This window comes from Periophthalmus magnuspinnatus, chromosome 13 (genome assembly GCF_009829125.3).
Source record: "Periophthalmus magnuspinnatus isolate fPerMag1 chromosome 13, fPerMag1.2.pri, whole genome shotgun sequence".
Lineage (NCBI taxonomy): Eukaryota > Metazoa > Chordata > Actinopteri > Gobiiformes > Gobiidae > Periophthalmus > Periophthalmus magnuspinnatus.
In genome coordinates, this window is record NC_047138.1 from 9,177,604 (window position 1) to 9,198,497 (window position 20,894).

Below are 20,894 nucleotides of genomic sequence, written 5' to 3' on the forward strand. Positions count from 1 at the left end.
CACACAGGAAGAAGGGTAGAACAAGTACCTCCATGGATGGGTTATGTTCAGATGTTCATGGTTTGGTTGCACAAGTTCATGCTTAGGCAGCGTGAACTATATACCCTTTCGGTGTCATCAGAATGTTAAAAATTCCAGAATGGAGGCGACTGGAGACAAAATGAAGTAGAACATAGTACATTTTCAATGTTTAACAGATACCAGATCTAAATGCAATAATTTAACACATTTTCTGTGTCAAAATCTCAGTTAGGTTGTTTTTTTAAATCAAAGAATGGAAAGTAATGATATCCCTCTGTATCTTTTAAGAGTGTCGTAACGGGTGTGTGTAGCGGACCAAGGGATGCAGACTCGGGGAATATTTACAGGATTTATTGTAACAATAGGGCAAGTACAACCAGCGGGTGAACCGGAGGTGAGCAGGTGAGCAGGTGAGCAGGTGAGCAGGAACACAGGAAACACAGGGACCGGGGACATGAAGGGACCACAGGACGACAGGCAGACCAGACGGGCGTAGGGCAGAGCAGGCAGGAGACATCCAGGACCGGAGCAGGACCGGAGCAGGACCGGAGCAGGACCGGAGCAGGACCGGAGCAGGAGACATCCAGGACCGGAGCAGGACCGGAGCAGGACCGGAGCAGGACCGGAGCAGGACCGGAGCAGGACCGGAGCAGGACCGGAGCAGGACCGGAGCAGGACCGGAGCAGGACCGGAGCAGGACCGGAGCAGGACCGGAGCAGGACCGGAGCAGGACCGGAGCAGGACCAGAACACAGGGGCGACAGGAACACATGCAGGAAAGATGTGACACGACAATGATCCCGCACTGAGTCTCTTCTCCCAGCTCCTTTTATGCGCAGCAGGTGTATTGATTGCACTGATGGGCTGCAGGTGCGCGCAGGAGGAGCCAGGAGCCCAGCCCAGATCTGGCAGGTGAGGGAGGGAAAGAGCAGGACAGGAGTAAAACCAGGAGCGGACAGTGCGGATCATGACAAAGAGAGATCAATATCAACCAATGGAGCAGCGTTGAGTCTCCTTTGAAATGGCATTATGTTCCACTTGGCTCCAAATGTAGAATGTATCTGTGTTTTAAAGTCCTCATTATCTTATTCATTTTAGGAGAAGGCTATTTAGTCGGGATAAAGCATAGCATATCCTTTACATTGAGCATGTTTGTTGGAGATTTTTTTTTCTTTTTCAGGGGTCAGAGGGCACAGAAGTAAAGGTCACGTGACGTCACAGTTAGCTACGTATTTTAGCTTAATTACCGCAGTAACGAAACTTAACGAGGGCCTGGGCCTATATGTAGCCTATTCAACAACATAAGCAACATCCACGCACGCAAACGTCTCTTATGATTGATGTGTGACCACCTGAAGAAACTACAGGTCTGTATAATGAAAAAAGACTAGCATAGAGCTTGCCTTCTAAGTTGAGTTTGGCATTACATTTACTTTGTTACGCTCCGTGGTTCTTTTACGTCTTCTTTTCCATGTAGGCCGCGTCCTTTGACAAGTTGCAGTAACACAAGAATATGTGAGGTGACCCTTCATCCTCTGCTTCATCTTCACACACGCCATTATCTGTGTTTGGACTGCGCAGAGAGGACCATGTGATTTACTGATAATATCTGTAAAACACTGATCCTGCTGGACATCTGTTTGACAGAGTGATCGGAAAAGCTGGATTCTAGATTAAAGTGAAGTAAGTTTGTGTTTCGTTAAAGTAAATAGCCTAATAAACGTGAAGAAGAAGAAGAAGAAGAAGAAGAAGAAGAAGAAGAAGAAGAAGAAGAAGAAGAAGAAGAAGAAGAAGAAGAAGAAGAAGAAGAAGAAGAAGAAGAAGAAGAAGAAGAAGAAGAAGAAGAAGAAGAAGAAGGGGAATAGTCAAGGCATTCTATTTCAAACAGACCATAGGCATCAAGTATCAAAAACATATTTGGAGTAATGGATTTATGTAGGCTTGGTCACCCAAAAGTGTCCAAATTACGCAGATCACCATGTAATTATTTTGCTTATGTTTGTTTTCTGTTGCAAACTTTGATAATATCAGTCTAACTGAACTTGAGCTGTCATTATCAGTAATATATTACATGTTATGTTACAAGCACAGGTTTGATCTACTTTTGTGGCCATGTTATAGCCTACTTCTAGTGATCTTTGATTAATTGTTTTGACAATTAGTGCAGTATTTTTGATTTGGCCATGTTGCTTATGGTTTGGGAGCCAAATCATGACAACTTTGAATATTAAAATCAGCTTGAATGCTTGCATACTTGTCAGGTCCCACCCTCGCTCCCCTTGGACCTACAGCTTGGAAGACCCTCCAAAAATAATCCATAAGAGCCGTGAAAATCTCCTTGCAGTCATGGATGGTCTGGGGAGTGTTTAATGTAAGACACATTATCAAGCCTCACAGTTAGCCTCTGGGGGAGAATAGACACTGCATCACTCCATAGGAGGAACACATCATTGACAAGCGTGGCTACTTTGAACTCATCACCATTGGTTCACCTTTGGATTTAGAACTGTAGGATATGAGTTGTAGATCTCACCCCTGTTTAAAGTCCACTAACTTATTATTTTTATTTCTAAGAAAAGACTTTGCACAGGCCTTATGATCGTATAAAATCTGTATAAAATGCAGGTGCTAATTTAGTAAGGGCCTCAAGCAGTTTTTTGTACATTTCATTGGACTTGTTGTGGCAATAGCAGTTGGAAAGGTTGAAACATCATCAGTTTAGACTGTAAGCAAATGAATTTTGTAAATGAATAACATCTGCTCATATCATATAATTTGTATATTTCTTTTGAACACAATGTTGCATAAAGAAAAAAAAGCTCAGACAAAAGGAAAGAGGATTGAAAGAGAGAAGTTAGATCAGACCTAAATCATTGGGGAGTTGGTAGTTTGGGACAGACAACTTCACAGATGTTTTAAAAGCGCTAATCTGATCTTTATGCCAGGCCTTCCCCTCCTCTCCACTTTCTGATTTTTCTCTTCTTCCTCTTCCATTAATGTATCTCCGGAGCACTGTGTACCACGGCTCACTGATGGACCACTTCTTCACAAGCCTGTTATCGACCCTGTTTCCACTCAGGCACATGTGCTATTGTAATAGAGACCTTTGGCATCAAATCAGTATTTTGAAAAATAAATTTGCGGAAAGCAGTCTGTTAGAAAAGATAAAAGGAAAGTAGGGAGTATGTATTTTCTTTGGGAACCCACCCATGACGATTATACATTACATCCAGTGATCGCACTCTTCCGATGCAATGGTCCAAGCACCATTTATTCGAAGGTTCAGTGTAGGATTTACAAAACCTGAGTTATTAATGGCATTAGTAAGTTTTTAATACAGACTTATTTTAACTAAAAAAAGGTCTTGTTTAATTCATTGTATTCAAAAATAGTTTGTAAATCAGATTGAATATAGGCTATTTAGGTTCATCCTTCTCTACCTACATATGTCTACACTTTACAGAGAAAAATCTATTAAGTGTTGCCCTATTACTCAATTATTACTTTTACGTTTTTGTTTAAATCATTTAAAGTTAATTTGCTGACTATTATTAAAACCTTTCAACTGAAGCCTGATAATCCTCTGTCTGTTTCTAAGCCTTGTTCAAATAGAAAGTGAACTGTCATTCTTCTTTTGCACTTTCTTTTTTTTCACTCTAGTCTGCGGGTACCGTTTAAACAGTGTATAAGTTGAAGATATTCTAACAGCATATCTTGTCCTTCCAAAAACAGAAGCTGCTAGTATAAATATCACAAGCAGCAAAAGCTAAAAATACATTACTATACTCTTCATAGTAGTTACTGTTTTCAATATACATTTCCAACTTATAGGCAAGCTTCCTGTACGCCTGCATATGAGTTTTGTTTGGTATTTTTGATCACACACCTTGACTGAGCAACTCGTAAAACATGCTATGATGAGTCCAAGCTGGCAGCCGCCCCAGCACTTCCACACAGCTCTCTCCCCTTTCCTCTGCTCCATATCGCTGCTTCCGCACACTGTTGAACATCTGGAGAAGAGTGATGTCCTCCGAATAAACAGTGCAACAGCTGTACCCCCTCCTCTCACCATCACTCTCTCCCCTCATCACTTGATTACTCCTTCTATCTCCACTCAGGCTCTGCTGCAGTCATTGGGTCTCATCCTCTCTGCTTCAGCGATGCCTGGCCAGTAAGTTGACAGATGCAAATGATGGATGTGTTTACGGCACTGCGATGGGCCTTTTGATTAAGGACACAGCGGACACATGCAGAGAGAGGCAAATGCTCAAATAACTCTCTTCAGTGTTCAAGCAGAGGTTTAAAGAGAATTTTTACATACTTGATACTCTATTTCTATTTCATTCTATTCCATTAAAAGTGCAACAAATACATATTTATCAAATATAAAAATATAAGGTTCTTACCATAACCAAGATTCCTAAAATGACAATATTATTTAAAAAAAGTGTAACACTTTCTAACAACTACAGTTTTAATAGCATAACGAACAAATATTAAGACTCAGGCTTAGTAAGTAATGAAGTAGTTCATTAACTACTTCATTAATTCCCTAACCCTTTAATTAAGCAGCTCAGCCTCAATCATTCTTAAACTATTCTTCATTATGAATTAGATATGTGTCCTTGCTTTATTAAGACTAATTGAGGTGTAGCTATTATAAAGTAAAAAAAGAAAAAACATCTGTGATTTAATTAGGCCTACTCTTTATTATAGTAGTCAGCCTAATGGCTCTTGATTTATTTCCAGATTTTTGTTACAGCTAAAATAATTGCTCACAATAAAGGCCTGGTTTTATAAAAACAATGTGCCAAATAGAAATTGTATTCTGTTAATTTATTGTCTGTAACTTCTGTGTTTTATTAGGTTTTGCTACAAGTTTCTTGTCTACTTTGAGGCTAAACTGTTATATTTCACTCTCAGTGCTCCAATAACATTGTTTTCAACAGCTGTTTATGATTTAAAAAAAAAGGCTCAGAAAACTACAATTTTCTGAGCCAGATCATTTTTAAGTGTGGAAAAATGTTAATTACAGAGACAATAAGTTTGTATATTTTTGGTCAATATTTTAACATTATTACATCTGTTTTAGACTTCACTTTTTATTATTTTTCACCTGAGGCTTTCCACTTTATTAGCTGAAGGAATAGAGTGAGCAAATCCATGACCACAGCTGTGTAATTCATCAAATGTGCTGTAAAGACTAACAACTTTGGCACAAATTATTAGTAAACTCAAATCTATTCAGATTGATTTAGTTCGAGAAATTGTTTATGTCCATGTTTTTATTTTATTTATTATAAAAAGTATAGAAGAAGTATAGGAGATATTTCCTGCATTCAAACTATTAAAATGCACAATTTATTCCAGAATTTAAAAAAATGTATCAAAACATTTCTCCTATGACAGGATTCTTCGTGATCATTGCAGTATATGGAGTCACATTCACCTATATGAGTTCATCCGGACAAAGATGTTGACCGACTCCTTCCTCTTGATGCACCAGTGGTTCTGCTCCTCCAGCCCTGTCTACAGGATGGAAGGCCACTCAGACACAGTGACAAAAGGTATGAAATGTAGAGGAAAGGAATGAATGAAAATTCCACTGAAGGGTGAAAAAGCATCCCCATTGTAGGACACCTGTCATAACATATTTTATCATACTGGAGCTATCAGGAAGCACTGGAGCGGAGACAAAACTGGTCGCTAAATGAAGAGAGATTACCACGTGATTAGATTTTATGGATGTTATGTGGATGTTGAAGGGGCTCGTTAAAAGAATAGTCTTTAACATCTGGTCCATATATGTGGCTATATGAAATACACATGTGAGCCAGTGCCTTCTGGCTTAGGACACTTCCGGAAGATCGCACAGTTGTTTTGACACAGTGCACCTGCCTCTCCGCGCTCCAGGTTTCCTCTTTGGTTTCTGCATCGGATCTGTTTGTTATTAAGGCTTTGAGGTGAAGCTTCACATCCGCGCTATCTGCTTTATGTTTCAGAATGAAACCACCAACTCAGCAGCAACAAGGCTCAGGAGGAGAATACTTTGACATCTGTTGTAATAATTTGGGGCACTATTATTTTACTGCGTGACACACTATATACACATATAACTGTGGTTTAGTGCGTTTATGGGGTTTCTGTGATTGAAAACTGATTTTGATGTTTGAAATGGAGAGTTTGGGACTAAAGACACAAGTTTTGATGTGCCATGGGATGTAACCTTGCTTTGGTCACTAATTCCAAATCATTTTAATATAAACTAAAACTAAGTAGGTTATATTTTATTAGTCTGTAGAGTCCTCTTGACCCCAGGTAACCTTCTGTGAACAACCCCATATGCCTCCCCAGCATATGTAAATAAGATATTTGTGCAAAATAGTGTGATTGAGCAAAATACAAAGTGAATTGCCTGTAAGTTAGTCTGAAATAGTACACTTTATCTTGAGATTCACTAGTGCTATCAATCAGCCCAAAAGTTCACTGTGGTTTTGTGTATTTTTGGGGGTTGTTGCTGCACTATATCATGATTTTTTGCTTTATATGTTGAATGCACTGTGGAATCTTTCCCTCTTTGTTACATAAATGTAGACGGTAATGTGTGAAGCATCTTCATCATCACTTGAAAAACGGGTAAGATATAAAGAGTCATAACAGTCATGCTGCTTGCTCTGTTTAATAGAGGTATATTGTCAAACATTTTACAAGCCGTTTCCACTGGGAAAGAAATGCAACATAACAAAAGAATGATTTAGCTCAGCAGAGAACATGTTTATAGCCCCTGTTTAGAAGGTACTAAAGTCTGAATCTTAGCACATGCACACACAACTAGCAAAGACGCCTTTTTACACTTCAGCAGCTACAATACAGAGCTTTACTTTTGTTTGTTAGTCGAGCTTCTAATGACAACACCACATTTGTCTGCTATCATGTTGTACTTTGAACTGTGCAGTGGTTATTATGTGTTAGACAGACTTAATACACTGAGCATCTATACAGGCGTGTGGCCTCCAAAATCGCTGGAAGCTCAAGGTTTGCCATATACTCTGTTGAGTGCAGGTGTTTTAAATACTTTAAAGATTAAATACAACATATTGCTAATATTTAAATACAGAATGTGTCTCTTAAATTATACATAATCACAAGACAACCATCTAATGACTGCAACAGAAATGTACAAAAACATTTTAAATAATAAGATAGTGGTACATTCAAACAATAGCATAATTCCTCTTCAGTATTCAAATATTGCTTTGTTTTAAATAGCTTGTATGTAAGGGTGCTTGTCGAACTCTGTCTTTATATTAAAGTGTTCACCCTCAGTTAAGACACTGTGTTAGATCCCACACTGGTGGCATTGTCGTATTGCTGGTGCTGTTGATAAATGCTACGTTCTTTAAACCATAATATACTGCAAAGCTTTAGGTGCTGCTAGGCTTGGCAGTTTGGCTGCTCTTGAAGAAATATGACAGAATCTAATATCAAGGCCCTGGCTTCTTTTCAGTGACCATGAACGTTATAAATATGTAAACTAATGCATCACTACATAAGTTAGTAATATCTTTTGGCAATACTGTTGATTTTTTCTTTTTGCACTAGTCTTATTGATAATCTTTTAGCATCCATTATATGTCCTTCAGTTTAGCTTTTATTTTTGGTCATCACTTTCCATCTACTCTTCTCATTGCTACATTCAGATCTCATCCTCATTGGATTGTTTAATCAGTCATAGGCTTGCTTTTTATTATGCTTTCCGATATGGTCAGATGCTCATTACCGACAGCCGCAGCCCTCCACCACCATGTCCTGGTAGTTCTTCAGTACCACTCGGTCTTGGGGGTCCAGGTAAAGAAGGGCAATGGGGCTGAGGGAGGTGGGAACACAGCAGGCCCGAGGCACTGCTCCATTGACAGAGTTCACCAAGGTCTGCACCATGGCGTGGCTGGAAGAGTTCATGTGATCGGCCAGCGGGAAGCGGCACTCGCCCAGGCAGAAGAAGGCATCATAGCCACTAGGAGCAATAATCCACCTGTGCCATCCGACATCATTGAAATCTACATAGAGATTATGGCGCCGGCACCTATTTCGAGAGAGACGCTTTAGTTTTGAAGCACGCCCACCATTTCTTTTTACTCTTCTATCGCCCCAACCAAGCCCTCCTTTATTGCCAGCCCAGCTTGGGCTTGTTTTTTTGGTCTTGCCCCAGTCTCTGTAATGGTCCATGCTACTATTCCTATTTCTCTCTTTTGTTCCTTTTCTCCCCCTCATCTTTTTCAATATACTAGGATTCCTTCTACCATGTTTGACTAAAGGCTCGCCACGACCATCATGGCTATATGTCACCAACAGGGGTCTCTCTTGAGTCCAGCTGTAGTCATCCTGCTCCACAGACCTGCGTACCCTCAGATGACTCTCTCTGATTTCCTCGTCAACAACAGATGTGATGTTCTGGTCGTGGAGTAAGCTGTTGTTCTCTGATTGGAGCTCCAGCACAAAGCCCACTCTGCCAGGTCCAGAGAGGGCCCTATGGAGGAGCTCTGAGCTCAGACTAAATACCTCCCACAAACCTTCCTCTTGACCATGGCCTATTAAACGACTGTCAATCAGGACAGGGTTTGGATCTTTGAAGGTTTCAGAGAGATACAGGTTCAGTCTTAGGGGCCATGGGCCCAGAGTGGCCCTGTCATTTTTGAGGAGCCTGAGCTCAGCAGACAGCAGCGTTTCATCATGTGGGATGGACGAGATGTTGAAGGAGATGTGCAGTCTCTTGTGGTCTTCTTCTGCAGCATCACCAAAGGGCTCTGTAGAAAGGGTAAGGAATTATATTTCGTTGTTTTGTGTATACAGTTGTTTTTATTTTAAAGGTCTCAAAGTTCCCTTTTTAGTGCCGGAATGATTTATGGTCACTATAAACATTAATTATTGTTGTGTTAAAAAGGCCAACTATGTCTCTCCATGTGAACCAAGTTGCCCTCCAGTGCATCCTGAGCAGAAAGCTTACCTGAGTGGTGGAAACTGCGCACTGTGTTGGCCTGTTGGATATGGTGAGAGGGGAAGCTGAAGGCTGGGTCCTCCAGTAGGTGGTACTGCTGCTGGTGGTAGTGGTACAGGTCGAGGAGGTAGCGTGGCACCTGGACTCCAGTACGGGGTTCAGGTTTGGACTTGAGGCCCAAGCGGCTCAGCAGCAGGCTCTGAATGGTGTGAACCACGCTGGGCTCAAGTACTGAGCTGGACTGGCCATGGTCAATGTGGCTGGCTTGTCCGCTGTGGCGACCTGACGAGAGCAGAGGTAGCAGCAGGACCATCAGGAGCAGCAGGTTAGCAGGGAGCATGGTGAACCTGCACAGACCAAAGGACCAATGTCAAATAAGGAAATTACAAGTTAGATAATAAAGCTATGTACTGACATAACCACACAATAAGAAATCCTGCTTTCAAAATCTGCAAAAGGCATAGCTCATGAGAGTCTCTCAGACTGTATATCATGGGGATGTCTCATTCTTCCTGGACACACTACTTTCTCATTAGTCTTGAGCCTTCATGTAGCATATGCTCAGGAAATTTACGGTCCAGTTATATCCATATGAGGTTGTTGTTATGAATTGCTGTAGTAACAGCACAAGTTTGCTTTTTTGTTTATACAAATTTATGACTAGTTTCTACACCGCTGGGACCTATATTTCATTTGAGAAAGCAAAGCCTGAGAAATTAGTCTCTGTCTGTAATATAAACATGTTGTGGAGAGAGAAGATCACAATGTAGCAGTGAAAGATATGTTACATCAATCAAAGTCTGAGGACTCCAGTGCTCTAATGGACTTGCAGGGTCCTGACAGAACCACAAATCATGCATTTGTTGCAGCACACTTTAACATCATACCAAACACAGCTAGAAAAAAGTTTTGACTAAAGGCTCAGATTAAATGTGTCAGGGATTCTTATCTGTAGGATTTTGCTCAGTGCTGGAACATGACAGTTACATGTTTAACACAATTACCTCAGTATTTCTCAGACTACGCCTTTGAGGTGGGGGCTAACCAGCATTAGAGCAGTAATTACATTCTAATTGATGTTTTGAAACTATTCCCTATATCTAATTGTTAGCTGCTATATCTTGTCTTCACTTCTCATTATCTCTGTAAGGGACTCCGAATCGATTAGCCCCAATGTTACCTGATAACACCTTTTTATGATCATGCAAACACATAATCACACTAAATGACTGCTAATCTTCTCTGTTGCCAGAGAACAGGTGAAAAAGAGGTCACAGGTGGAAAGGCTTGTGTATTTTTATGTGCATGTGCCATTGCATAGACAGGCCAGGCGTTCAAAGGGCAAAGAAGCGTGGGATTACTGCTGGGTGTCCATTAAACCAAGAGCCACACCCAGGGCTGTTTCACCTGAGGCCACTCCACAAGAGGACTATTACAGATTAGGACAGTTCGCGGACAGCCTCTCCCTTTCAAGACAGCCTCTCCCTCTCAGGATAGTCTCTCCCTCTCAGGATAGTCTCTCCCTCTCAGGATAGTCTCTCCCTCTCAGGATAGTCTCTCCCTCTCAGGACAGCCTCTCCCTCTCAGGACAGCCTTGTAAAGCACATTAAGGACAGCAGCAGCGTGGTCTGTGTCTCCTGTACTGTCCTCACCTACAAAACCACCTGCCAGGTTCAAAGGTTTACACAAATATGCCCTGGGTGTGTCCGGCCTCCAACTATCACAATGACAGAGGCCCTCCTTGTCTTTGACATAGTTACAGCTGTTCTCACTGGAGGTCTGTGTTATGGTTGGTGAGAGCTCTAACAGAGTGTATGTCTAAATGTTTATGTAAACACATTCTAGAAACCATAACATTAAAAGCATTTTATGGTCAACTTAATATAGTGTTTTTTATTTAAAATAACCTAAAGATTGCTTGTGTGCTCTATAATTAGTTATTAACACAAATAATGAAATGCATGATAGTTGCGTAGTACTAGCAGTATGGTTGCAGTGTATTATTAAATGAGATGCCACTTTTGGTTTCGCATGGTTTGGATGAACTCTGCGTGTGCACAGGTAAATGGACTATATAGGGTTTGAGGTGCATTCACACTTGATCCTGGTTTGTTCTTGATTTTTAGAGTAGTCTAGTCCTGATTTCTTAATGGTTGTAGCTGTTAGTTTTCACTTTTCCTATAAGCTCCTATCCAGGCTATCCTACCTTCAGCCTATAGTTGAGTCGCGTCACCTTTGACCCCCCCCCCATTGAGAATTTATGTCTGTTGTAAGGAACTCCATGGTGTACTGAACACACATTGTTGCCCAGTAGAGAACAGTATATGAAACTCTTTATATGTTGTGGTTGAGGGTAACTCCCACCTAATTCAGATTGTCCAAACGCCTGACACTTTTATTATAACGCCATGCGTTTTTCCCGTGACTGTTACAGCTAGTATACTACTATGGTTAAATCCCTAGATTAATCATAACTGGAGTTGTACAGTAAGGCAGAGGCAGGGGGGCTTTTCGTGCCTATTAGACATATTAGTTTTGACCTGACCTGTGTGAGCAGACAGTGGCGGCGGTCTTTACTAATTAAAACCTCTGACCTCAAATGTCTGTGTGTCTGTGTCTACTTTTGTCATGTTGCCCCCTGATCCACCTTTTTATCTATTTCAAACCCCATTTCCCCTTTCCTATTTCCTCCTAACATTCCTTGAACTGTGCTGCCCTTGCGCTTTGTTTTGTTTCCTTTTTTTAAATACACAAATTTCATATCTTGTTTGCTAATGACTTCTATGTACGGTAACTATCAGTATCTTTCCTTTGTTGTTAAAATTTTGGATTCTGTATCTGAATGTTAAAGTGATTTTTCCTCCTGTAAATGAATGGTGTTTTTGCGGAAGAGTGTGGAGCAGTGTGGCCGGGCCAGAGGGTCCGGAATGTCACCGCAGCGGGCTGATTTATCCACTGCTGCTGTCTTCATGTTACGCCTGGTCCCTCCACTTTCCCTTCCTGTTGTTCTTCCCGTGTTTCTTTTCCCAAATTCCTTCTCTCACTCTCGCCGATTTCTTTCTCTCTCCTCCCTGATGTTTAACTTATAAAAGCTCTCTGAATGTGATTTGTTCCTCCTCAATGCCACAGGGTTCACGTTCTCTCCCATTGAGCAAATAATATGTCATGTCAGCCAGCCTCCTATATGATATACAGTACAGTACAGTAGACCGCAGCTGCACATTCACTAGCATTACAAACCTTTTCCCAGCATGCAACTCCACAGTTGTTATAATTAACTGTGGGGTTGCTGCACTTTATTTCCCCTAACCTATGGCTTTGAGTTAATACATAATGGTCGTGCTCACTCAGGGGTGACAGATGAAATCATTTTATTCCAGGTATAGGCACGGTATGGTTTTATTAGAGACTATTATAACAGCAGTCTAATTTATCCCATATGGACCAATTAACTGGCTAATAACCCAGACGAAATACATTTGCTGACATGCATACTGTGTTTACCTGTGGAAAGTACAGTATAGCAGTTTAATATTGGTAATAACTAACATCCACTACTATAGACCTTTGCAAGCATCAACAGGTCACTTTTTATTAGCAGGTCTCATTCATCTTATGCTACAGGGTGGTGAAGGTATCACAAATGCATCAAGAGTAAACGTAAGTGGAAATCATGACACTTGCAAAGGCAGTGGTAGCCGCTAAATCAATGTGAAATACAGAACAAAAACATGCCTCTGGTTTGTACATTAGAGCAGCATTAACACTGAGAGCCAATTCAGAGGGGGACCGGGAGATGTGTGCTGACTTACGTTATGCTCTTTGAACTCATAACAGACGCATTATTTCTGGACAAGTTGCTTACCGGACAGGATTTTTGATTGAGCAACAGTGTGCCAGCAGTGTGCATGTGTATGTGCGCTTCTCCCCAGAGTGACTAATAGCTTGAGCAGCGCTGTTTCTGTGGCCTGTGGTTTGACAGACAGAGAGGTGTATGAATGTGTATGTATTTTGTGTGTGTGTGTGTGTGTGTGTGTGTGACAAGGATGTACTACTCACGTCCAGGTGTGTTGGGATGTATGCAGAGTCCATGGCTTATCCTTGAGATCCAGTGTTAAGATCCCTCGTCTCTCACTCCTACTCTTCCGGACAGAGCAAAGTAGACTTTTGACGTAGTCTTTGATTCTCTCCTTGCTCACTCAGAGAAAACAATATCTGTCTTTTCTGTGGCTCCTGGGTATAAGAGCTACACTTATTATTGCTTTTTCCATGTCCCTGCAGTTTAGCTGTTGTCACTGTTGCCTGATAAGCACACTACTCCTGACCAGCTTCCTCCTGCCTGGCTGACCTCTCTTCAGGCACCTCCCTCTCCCTGGCTCTGCACCTATCGCCCTCCAGTTCCAACTACTCTGGCACTGTCTGCATCACCAGCTGCATCTAACTCCAGGTCTCCTACTGCCTGTGGCGTCCTCTCTGCTCTGTTCTCCCTTTTGTATCTCCTCCCACTTTCCTCTCTCACCCCATTCTCTCTCCCGCATGCAGCCAGACACATGTTTTTTTTTTGTTTTTTTTTGTCTAGGTGGTCAAATTGGCTTCAGTAAAATTGACTTTCCTGTTCACGTAAAGTCTCCCAAGAAGTGATGTCACCAAGAGTCTGTCCGAAAGCATTGGGATACTGCTACATTACATTATTTTAAATTAACCTAACATAAACATACATACAATCCAAATACCTGTTTCCTTACATTTCTAAAAAAATAAATAGTTTCTTAAAGATTTTATATTTAAGATATGAAATAAAAATTTCATAAAATCATTTTTAGAAAAGATTCAGTCTTAAGCAGATCATTGTGAGAATCCAGTTAGTATAATAAACAAAATTCATTCATGTTGTCTTTTGAATTATCAAACATTTTAACTTGTTTTAAACCACTTTCAGCTTATTTTAAGTCAATGCAGACATTGTGTTGGCTAGACAATGCCACAGTATTAGAAATACTGACTCACTTACAAGGGAAAGCTATGAATGGATGACTCATAAGCTCTTACATGAAGTCACCAGTTTTGTGATATGTGATTGGATGGAACTACAAAAAAATGTACTATGGTTTTAAGCAAGGTGCGTTTGTCCTTCCAGCTCAAAGGAATTTGTATTCATGGTGTGGGCCCATGAGAAAACGTCTCTTTAGGATGCACCGTCTCACATATTAGGACTCATCTGGAGAATCACTCCTCTCTGTCCCCTGCTCTCGTCTGTCCCGTCCACTTACGTGCTCAGAAAGCCACTCTCGCAGACTTCATTCATCCCCAGTCACTGATCATCCCAGGCATCTCTGTGAATGGATTCCTCTGAAAGTCATTTATCCTTGTCTAACAGGTAGCGTCTCAGTGGACACTGTGGCAGTGTAGTGACACTAGTGAAGAAGAAACGTGACTCATGATTGTGGTACATATCATAAGCCTCATGGAATAATTGTCCAAATTGTCTCATTCTTTGTCTCATTCTATTGTGCAAACATTGCTGCATCATTAGGTTTAGTTGGCTGTGCCCCTAATGCTTTGTGAATTAAATTAATTTATTCATATCAATTAAATTATACAGTACTTGGAAAAAAAACCAACCCATTTAACTTGAAATTAAATTGAAAAAAGGTAATTGTTTATTCTCAATGTAATTGTAGCAGTTAAATAAATGCATGCCTTAGACTAGCGCAGTTGCAGTTTTCAATTCAAATTAGCTTTAATTCCAACCTCCAGGTTTCCCATCCTCTGGAAAATCCTTCGGCTGTCTGTCCCGCGGACTTCCGACGGGGGTGGAGAGACCCATAAAGCGATACCTCCCTACCATCTAAACTGGGCCTTTTTTCTACATCCCACCTACAGGCCATTAAACTCTTCTGCTTCTGTATTGGCACATGTAGATCATTTTTCTTTTTTTCCTCCACAAATATTGTATAATGTTTAAAATAGGACCCAAAAATGGTATATTATTTTATCAATTACATGATTCCTTACACTGTAGTGGTTTGTTTCTTATTGAAACACTCAGGCTGATTCTCTGAGACCACAGCACACGGAATTCATTAATATTCTGTTGAACAGTGTGCAAGTGAGTAATGCAGATTAATAATCTTATTTAATCAAAATTAAGTATACAAAACTGAGTGGCCAGGAGGGGCCAAATAAAATAAGATGAGATTGATGCTTAGGCACATAGCATGGTAGACGATGCTGTGACAAACTTTGTGCGTGACAAACATGAAGAGCTGCAGAGGAAATGTATTTCTTATGATGAATATATTATTATCAGATATGACATTTTTCAAATCTATAGAATCATAGCTCTGCTGCTATATTCATTTGGTTTATCTCTTACATTGGATGGCAGACTGAGCACTAATTTACTTTCTTCCAAATGTGTTTTTTCTTAAAAATTAATCCAGTTCGATACATAATTTGTGAACACTATGCGAACAAGAGCTCGGGTGAGCAGATGTCCTGTACATGGTCACATAGGAAGTCAGACATATACATCCCCTTTACAGACATCCAAACAGGGGCAGACATTTTGTAGTCATTGGCAAAGAATTCAAAATGAAGTTTTTGCAGTGATAAGATTCTTTACTCCTAAGTCACTGTTGAACTCTTCTTTTTCTTGCCAGCACTAACATGTACATGGACGACCGGGTATGACACTGTAACCTAACAAAACTCATGTATTTTTTATACATTCATTGTTTTTTCTACATTTTTACACAGAAAAAAGACTGGCAGCTTAACAGGAAATGTCTTGGCCTCCTCAGTGCTCATTTTAGCAATACTGTATTTGCAGATGCTAAAGTCAAGGTCAGTGTGTGCTGTGTGTGTGTTGTGCTGTGAAAGGCGTGTATGCATGCATTATCTTTGTGAAGGACATTTAAACAGGGATGGATTTGTCTTTCATTGTGACATGCTCTGATAGCACACTGCTACACAGATGCATTCAGTATCATAATGGTCAAAGATATTACAAAATTCTAACTACAGACAGTAACGAGCCATGGAACAAATAAACAATTACTAAAAAAAAGAACTATGCAAGATTTTTATTTCCAGTTTCATAAACTTGACTTACCTGTGTTCCCAGATACAAGGTAAACATGTTCAAATCAAATATATTTTTACTGATAACAATTCTAATGCTATTTTTAACTACAAAAACATTGGACATGATGTCCCATTTATTTATATTATAATTTGGTGTTTTGGTTCTCAAGACAATTATCCAACATCCACTCATATGCAATACTTTACACAGATAATGGCTTAGATGACTGAGATGAAGGGTGGCAGTTTGGTAATGCATACTGTGATTGTGACAACACTTCACTCACATGATGTACAAGAGTGAATGATGACTGGGTGGTAGGTGAGGAGGCAAAGAGTAGGTTGTTTGTTGGGACTATAAAGGGGAATTTTAGCTGCCCGTGACAGTATAAAAACAAGATAATCTTGGATAGAATAATCGAGTGAATCATCTCCTTGCTTTGCTACAGTATCTTCAGAGGATGTGTCTGTCTATCTGGTGTCGACAGCTGTGTCCGTTGATATGTTGAGCAAGAGGAACGAGTTTAAGGACAAAGATTTGGCAATTTTACAACAGGAAAGGCCTATTCAAGTTTTAGATGTTCTGTAAATTGAAATAAAGAATAGTGGCTTTGTGGGATTCACTCACTTAAAAGTTTGTTAAGTAACAACTGTAAACAGCCTTTGTAGAGGCAGATGCACAGAGATTAAGGTGGATTTAGAAAAAGAAATGTCTGAAGAATGAAGATGTAGCCTACATTGCTTATCGAGTGTTAGTGTTTACTTAGATTCCTGCCCACTGATAGTATCAGCAAATAACCAAGTCGACTCACAGTTAGACTGTTGGAGCTCTGACCTTTTGCCTCTGTAAGCATGCACGCACCCAATGTATACTGAGTATGCACACCGCACTGAGCAGCTATAAACAGTGGAAAAACTAGGACTGTGTCAAAAACAACTGCAGAAATTCATAGATAAATTTAAGAAAGTTTACTGATTTACAAAAGAAGTAGTAGTAGTAGTAGTAGTAGCAGTAGCAGTAGTAGTAGTAGCAGTAGTAGTATTTATTGTAAATACATATATTTGCATTCACAATGGAGCTTAAGGACACTGTTCGTTTTCTGACTTGTAAATGCATCAGTACAATGAAACATCTTGATTTTAATTTGAATAACTGGGCACATAATAGCCATGTACAAATTTAATTGCAGGTAAATCATTCATTCATACCACTGAGCACCATCTAGGGACCATCATCTCCAGATGCTCAATCAAAATGTTGTTATGTGATTGGGAGAGTAGTTTATTGCAAGAATGTCAAACAGTCTTTTTATTAGGGTGTAAAAATCAGTGGTTGGATCGTCTATAGTCAGCTTATGCTAACTATAGACGAGCTTCAAAATAATTGCATTAATTGTGCAGTTGTCAGGAGTGAAAGCATCTGAAATTAATCAACATTTACCGTCCTGTATGTAATTGTTATTGTAAGGAACCTCAAAGAGAAAAGTAAAGCACACATTGCATCATGTTTTTTCTTAAATGTGAAAGACTAAAACACAGCAACAAAAAAATTATTGATCTGAACAAGAAAGAAAGGAACCTTCAGTCCTATCTGCTGTCGTGATAGGCAGACTACATTATAAATACACAATTACAATTTGATGAAGCAAGGAAGATGCTATGGTATAATCACAATCATTCACAAAAACTTCCCGTCCCTCATTCATATTCCCCCTCTGACTGCGCCTCCTGACTGATGTGACAGTAGAGAGCAGACAATGTCGGGTTACCCTGATAATTTGGGATGGAGGACGGAAGTGGTCTCATATTGATGATTCACCGGGCTGCACGGAGGAGGTTGGCGACCCCAATTTGGGTAAGGCAAAAGGAGGAGGATCGGCACAAGACGGCAGATATGGAGGGAGGGAGTACGCCTACGTCAGCGGTGCACTTGCTAATAGGCAGATGTCCTTGTCCATGACACAAGTAAATCATGTCTCCTGGGGAAAGGAATAAAAGGGATACAAGTAAGCAAGAGCGAGGGCTGTGTGTGTCCAAGTGGAATTATAACCAATTAGCTGGGCCCACTAAAAGCCTGTTTAGATGTAGGCAAACTGAAAGGTGAAGTGAGTCAGCACCAGTTAGACAGGAGAGAGCAAACAGGTGAGCTTAAGTGAGGAACAGTAAATACAGGAATGCAGAGTCTTTCATACTAATGGGAAACTCCTAAAGCATGCAGCAGTAACACTTAACAACACAATTTAGCAAAACACTTTTTGTAACTGTTTTCCTATGACAAATTTGCTCACATTAAGGGTTACCACTCAAAATTTGATAGCTAATTTGAACCACAACAAATGAATGGCCTTGTCAGTAAAGCATAGATACAGGATGGAGTAGTAGCACCACATTATGCACTGACTGACCCAGTAGGTAAAATACTATGTAAAAATAGCAGTACTGTTGCGCTGGCAGAAACAATTAGTCCTCTCTACTGACTGTAGATGCCTTTTTATTTAATTTACTTTATTAAAGGTGCACTATGTAACTTTTCTGATGGACGGTCTGACACCTTATTTCCACGGAGATGTCAGACAAACAGATGACGCCATCAGGCCATGTTACAGGTTTGATCTGTGGAGAGGCACTCATAGTTAGGTTTTTAGGTTTTAGTTTTATGGCAATAATAAACCTGTAACTGAATAAATACAAAATAGATGAGTGCCATACTGTGTAACATTCTAGGCAAAGCAATGTTATCTCCATGAAGAAAACTTACCAGCACATAGTGTACCTTTTAAATAATATCAATATTAGTAATATCACTTTTACATATTTCAACTCTTCATATTAAAAATACACATCTATAAGTTTCAAAGTTAGAGCATCAGATTAGTAGAGCTTTCTCACAGACTTTTATCATGTGCTTATAACCACTTAGCGTTCCGACGGCCCGCGCCTTTACGTTACAAATTTACAGCAATGTACGTGTATTTCTGCGTCACCCAGACAAACAATCTACACATCAAATGAAAGCTACGGCATTCATCTTTCTGAATATGTAAACCATTTACACCTCTAATCACCACAGTGCTGATAGGAAAGCCGTATTTACAGAGAAGTCAGAAATGTGGATTTGGACTTCACTTACCTTTGAGCGCTCTGGTTCTGTCAAACATCAACATATTCACACAAAGTTGGTCTAGTTGGTCTCATTCGCTCCGTACATGTCCAGAGAATATAATCCAGTCAAGAAATTATGTCCACAAAGGAAGTTAGGAGCCTCCATGTCCAATCTGCTGCAGTAAAGTGAAATCTGTTCCGTCTCTTCTCTGCATTTCTTTTGTCAGTTTCAGGCATAATAAACTTCTGACAGCGCTAACTTTGTTCCTCAGCGCAAAACAAACTTGTTAGCTTGTGATTGACACCAAAGTTGGTCAATAACGTGGGGGCTGTGGGTTACTGGAGCCGCGGACAGTGAATGGGAACTACAGGTGACTGGAAGAGTACGCCCCACTCTCCCCCTTGTAGAATCAAGCTGTTACATTACACACGTTTAGTGATGTTTTCCTCTTAAAGCTCATGAACTGCGGAACACGCTGATGCGTGACATGCAGTGGTTTACTGTAAACAGACGGAGTATTCTGCGCGCGTAAAAAGACGAGACTGGATATAAAGATCCGCGCGTAAAATTATGCGCGCGTATTGCGTAATTTTACGTAGCAGTTTTGCGTTTTAAACATGATTAAACGGACAAAACAAAGGAAGTGCGCGACCGCGGATACTGTGGATGTTTGTACAAGTTAAACTAGAGGCATCTCGGACCCGGAGTGGTTCGTGGAACCAAGTGAAGATCTCATGGTGGACTGAGGAGTAGAGGGACCTTAAGTTTTGATGTTTTGATTCCTGATCGGTAAGCGTGGTTTATTCTGCTATTAACTTAATTGTGGGTCAAATGTGTATCATGTGTAATCATTAGCATTAGCTAATGCCAATCTGCGCCCCCCGACCACCACCAATCATCACGCACACACCACTTGGGTGAAGTGTCTTGCCTAAGGACACTAAGGACACAATGACAGAAATTGGGACTCGATCCTCCAAACTTCGGGTTGCAGGACCAAAGCTTTAACCACTGTTGCAGAATGACTGTCTCACTGTACAATCATGTACAGTGTGTTCTTAATTTCCAGTGTGCGTTTGTTTACATTTTGAAGTGTGTGTGTGTGTTTGTTCACTGTTTGCAGTGTGTGGTTTGTAAATATATATTTATTTTGACCCATAGCACTTGTTTTGACTGTATTTTATATACAAATATACATTTTATATTGTGTTTTGGTATGATATATAAATGTACAGTAATAGAGCAGCTGGGTGTGCAGATACAGATTCATCTCAGTGTGAGTTTTCAGTAGAGCCTCACTGATGTCAGTGGGTTGAAACATTCAAAAGTTATTGCACTTTTTCCAAACGTTCTACAAATGTCTTCATTCGGATAGGTGTGGAGAGGCCTGGACTTACTCATGATAAAATGATTGTAAAACTCTCATTTTTATAGGTATTGACCTCAAATTTGAAATGTAAGTGGTCAACAATCTTGTCAGTTGAGATATAGTGTATTTTTGGCTCCAGCTACCTACTGCAGCTTTCTACACCTTCATTTTCACAAAAATTGTTTGGCGAGGATGAGAAAATTTTTTTTTTATGTGTGTTCCAAAGTGTATAAATGCTCAGCAGACAAACTTACAGTGATTCTGACACCTGTGGGTAAAACTACAGGGTGTTACCTTTACAAAGACCCCAAACTTGTGCAT

The 20,894-nt window shown here is 40.3% G+C and overlaps 1 protein-coding gene across 1 annotated transcript; it reads right to left on the minus strand.

Annotated features, from left to right (window-relative positions):
* Window positions 1-6,683: 6,683 nt before the first annotated feature.
* On the minus strand, window positions 6,684-13,463 carry bmp16 (bone morphogenetic protein 16). Its single transcript, XM_033977119.2, has 3 exons — window positions 13,075-13,463; window positions 9,025-9,362; window positions 6,684-8,824 (listed from the first exon to the last, which is right to left on the minus strand). Exons 2-3 carry the CDS (start codon window positions 9,353-9,355, stop codon window positions 7,797-7,799), a joined length of 1,359 nt encoding a protein of 452 aa, XP_033833010.1. The 5' UTR covers window positions 9,356-9,362; window positions 13,075-13,463; the 3' UTR covers window positions 6,684-7,796.
* Window positions 13,464-20,894: the final 7,431 nt, after the last annotated feature.

Bases quoted from the DNA above. Each gene is read 5' to 3' on its own strand.
- bmp16 (XM_033977119.2), bottom strand. From the start codon at position 9,355: ATGCTCCCTGCTAACCTGCTGCTCCTGATGGTCCTGCTGCTACCTCTG. The intron at 8,825-9,024 runs GTAAGCTTTCTG...CCCTTTCTACAG, and splicing joins GCGCAGTTTCCACCACTCAG to AGCCCTTTGGTGATGCTGCA.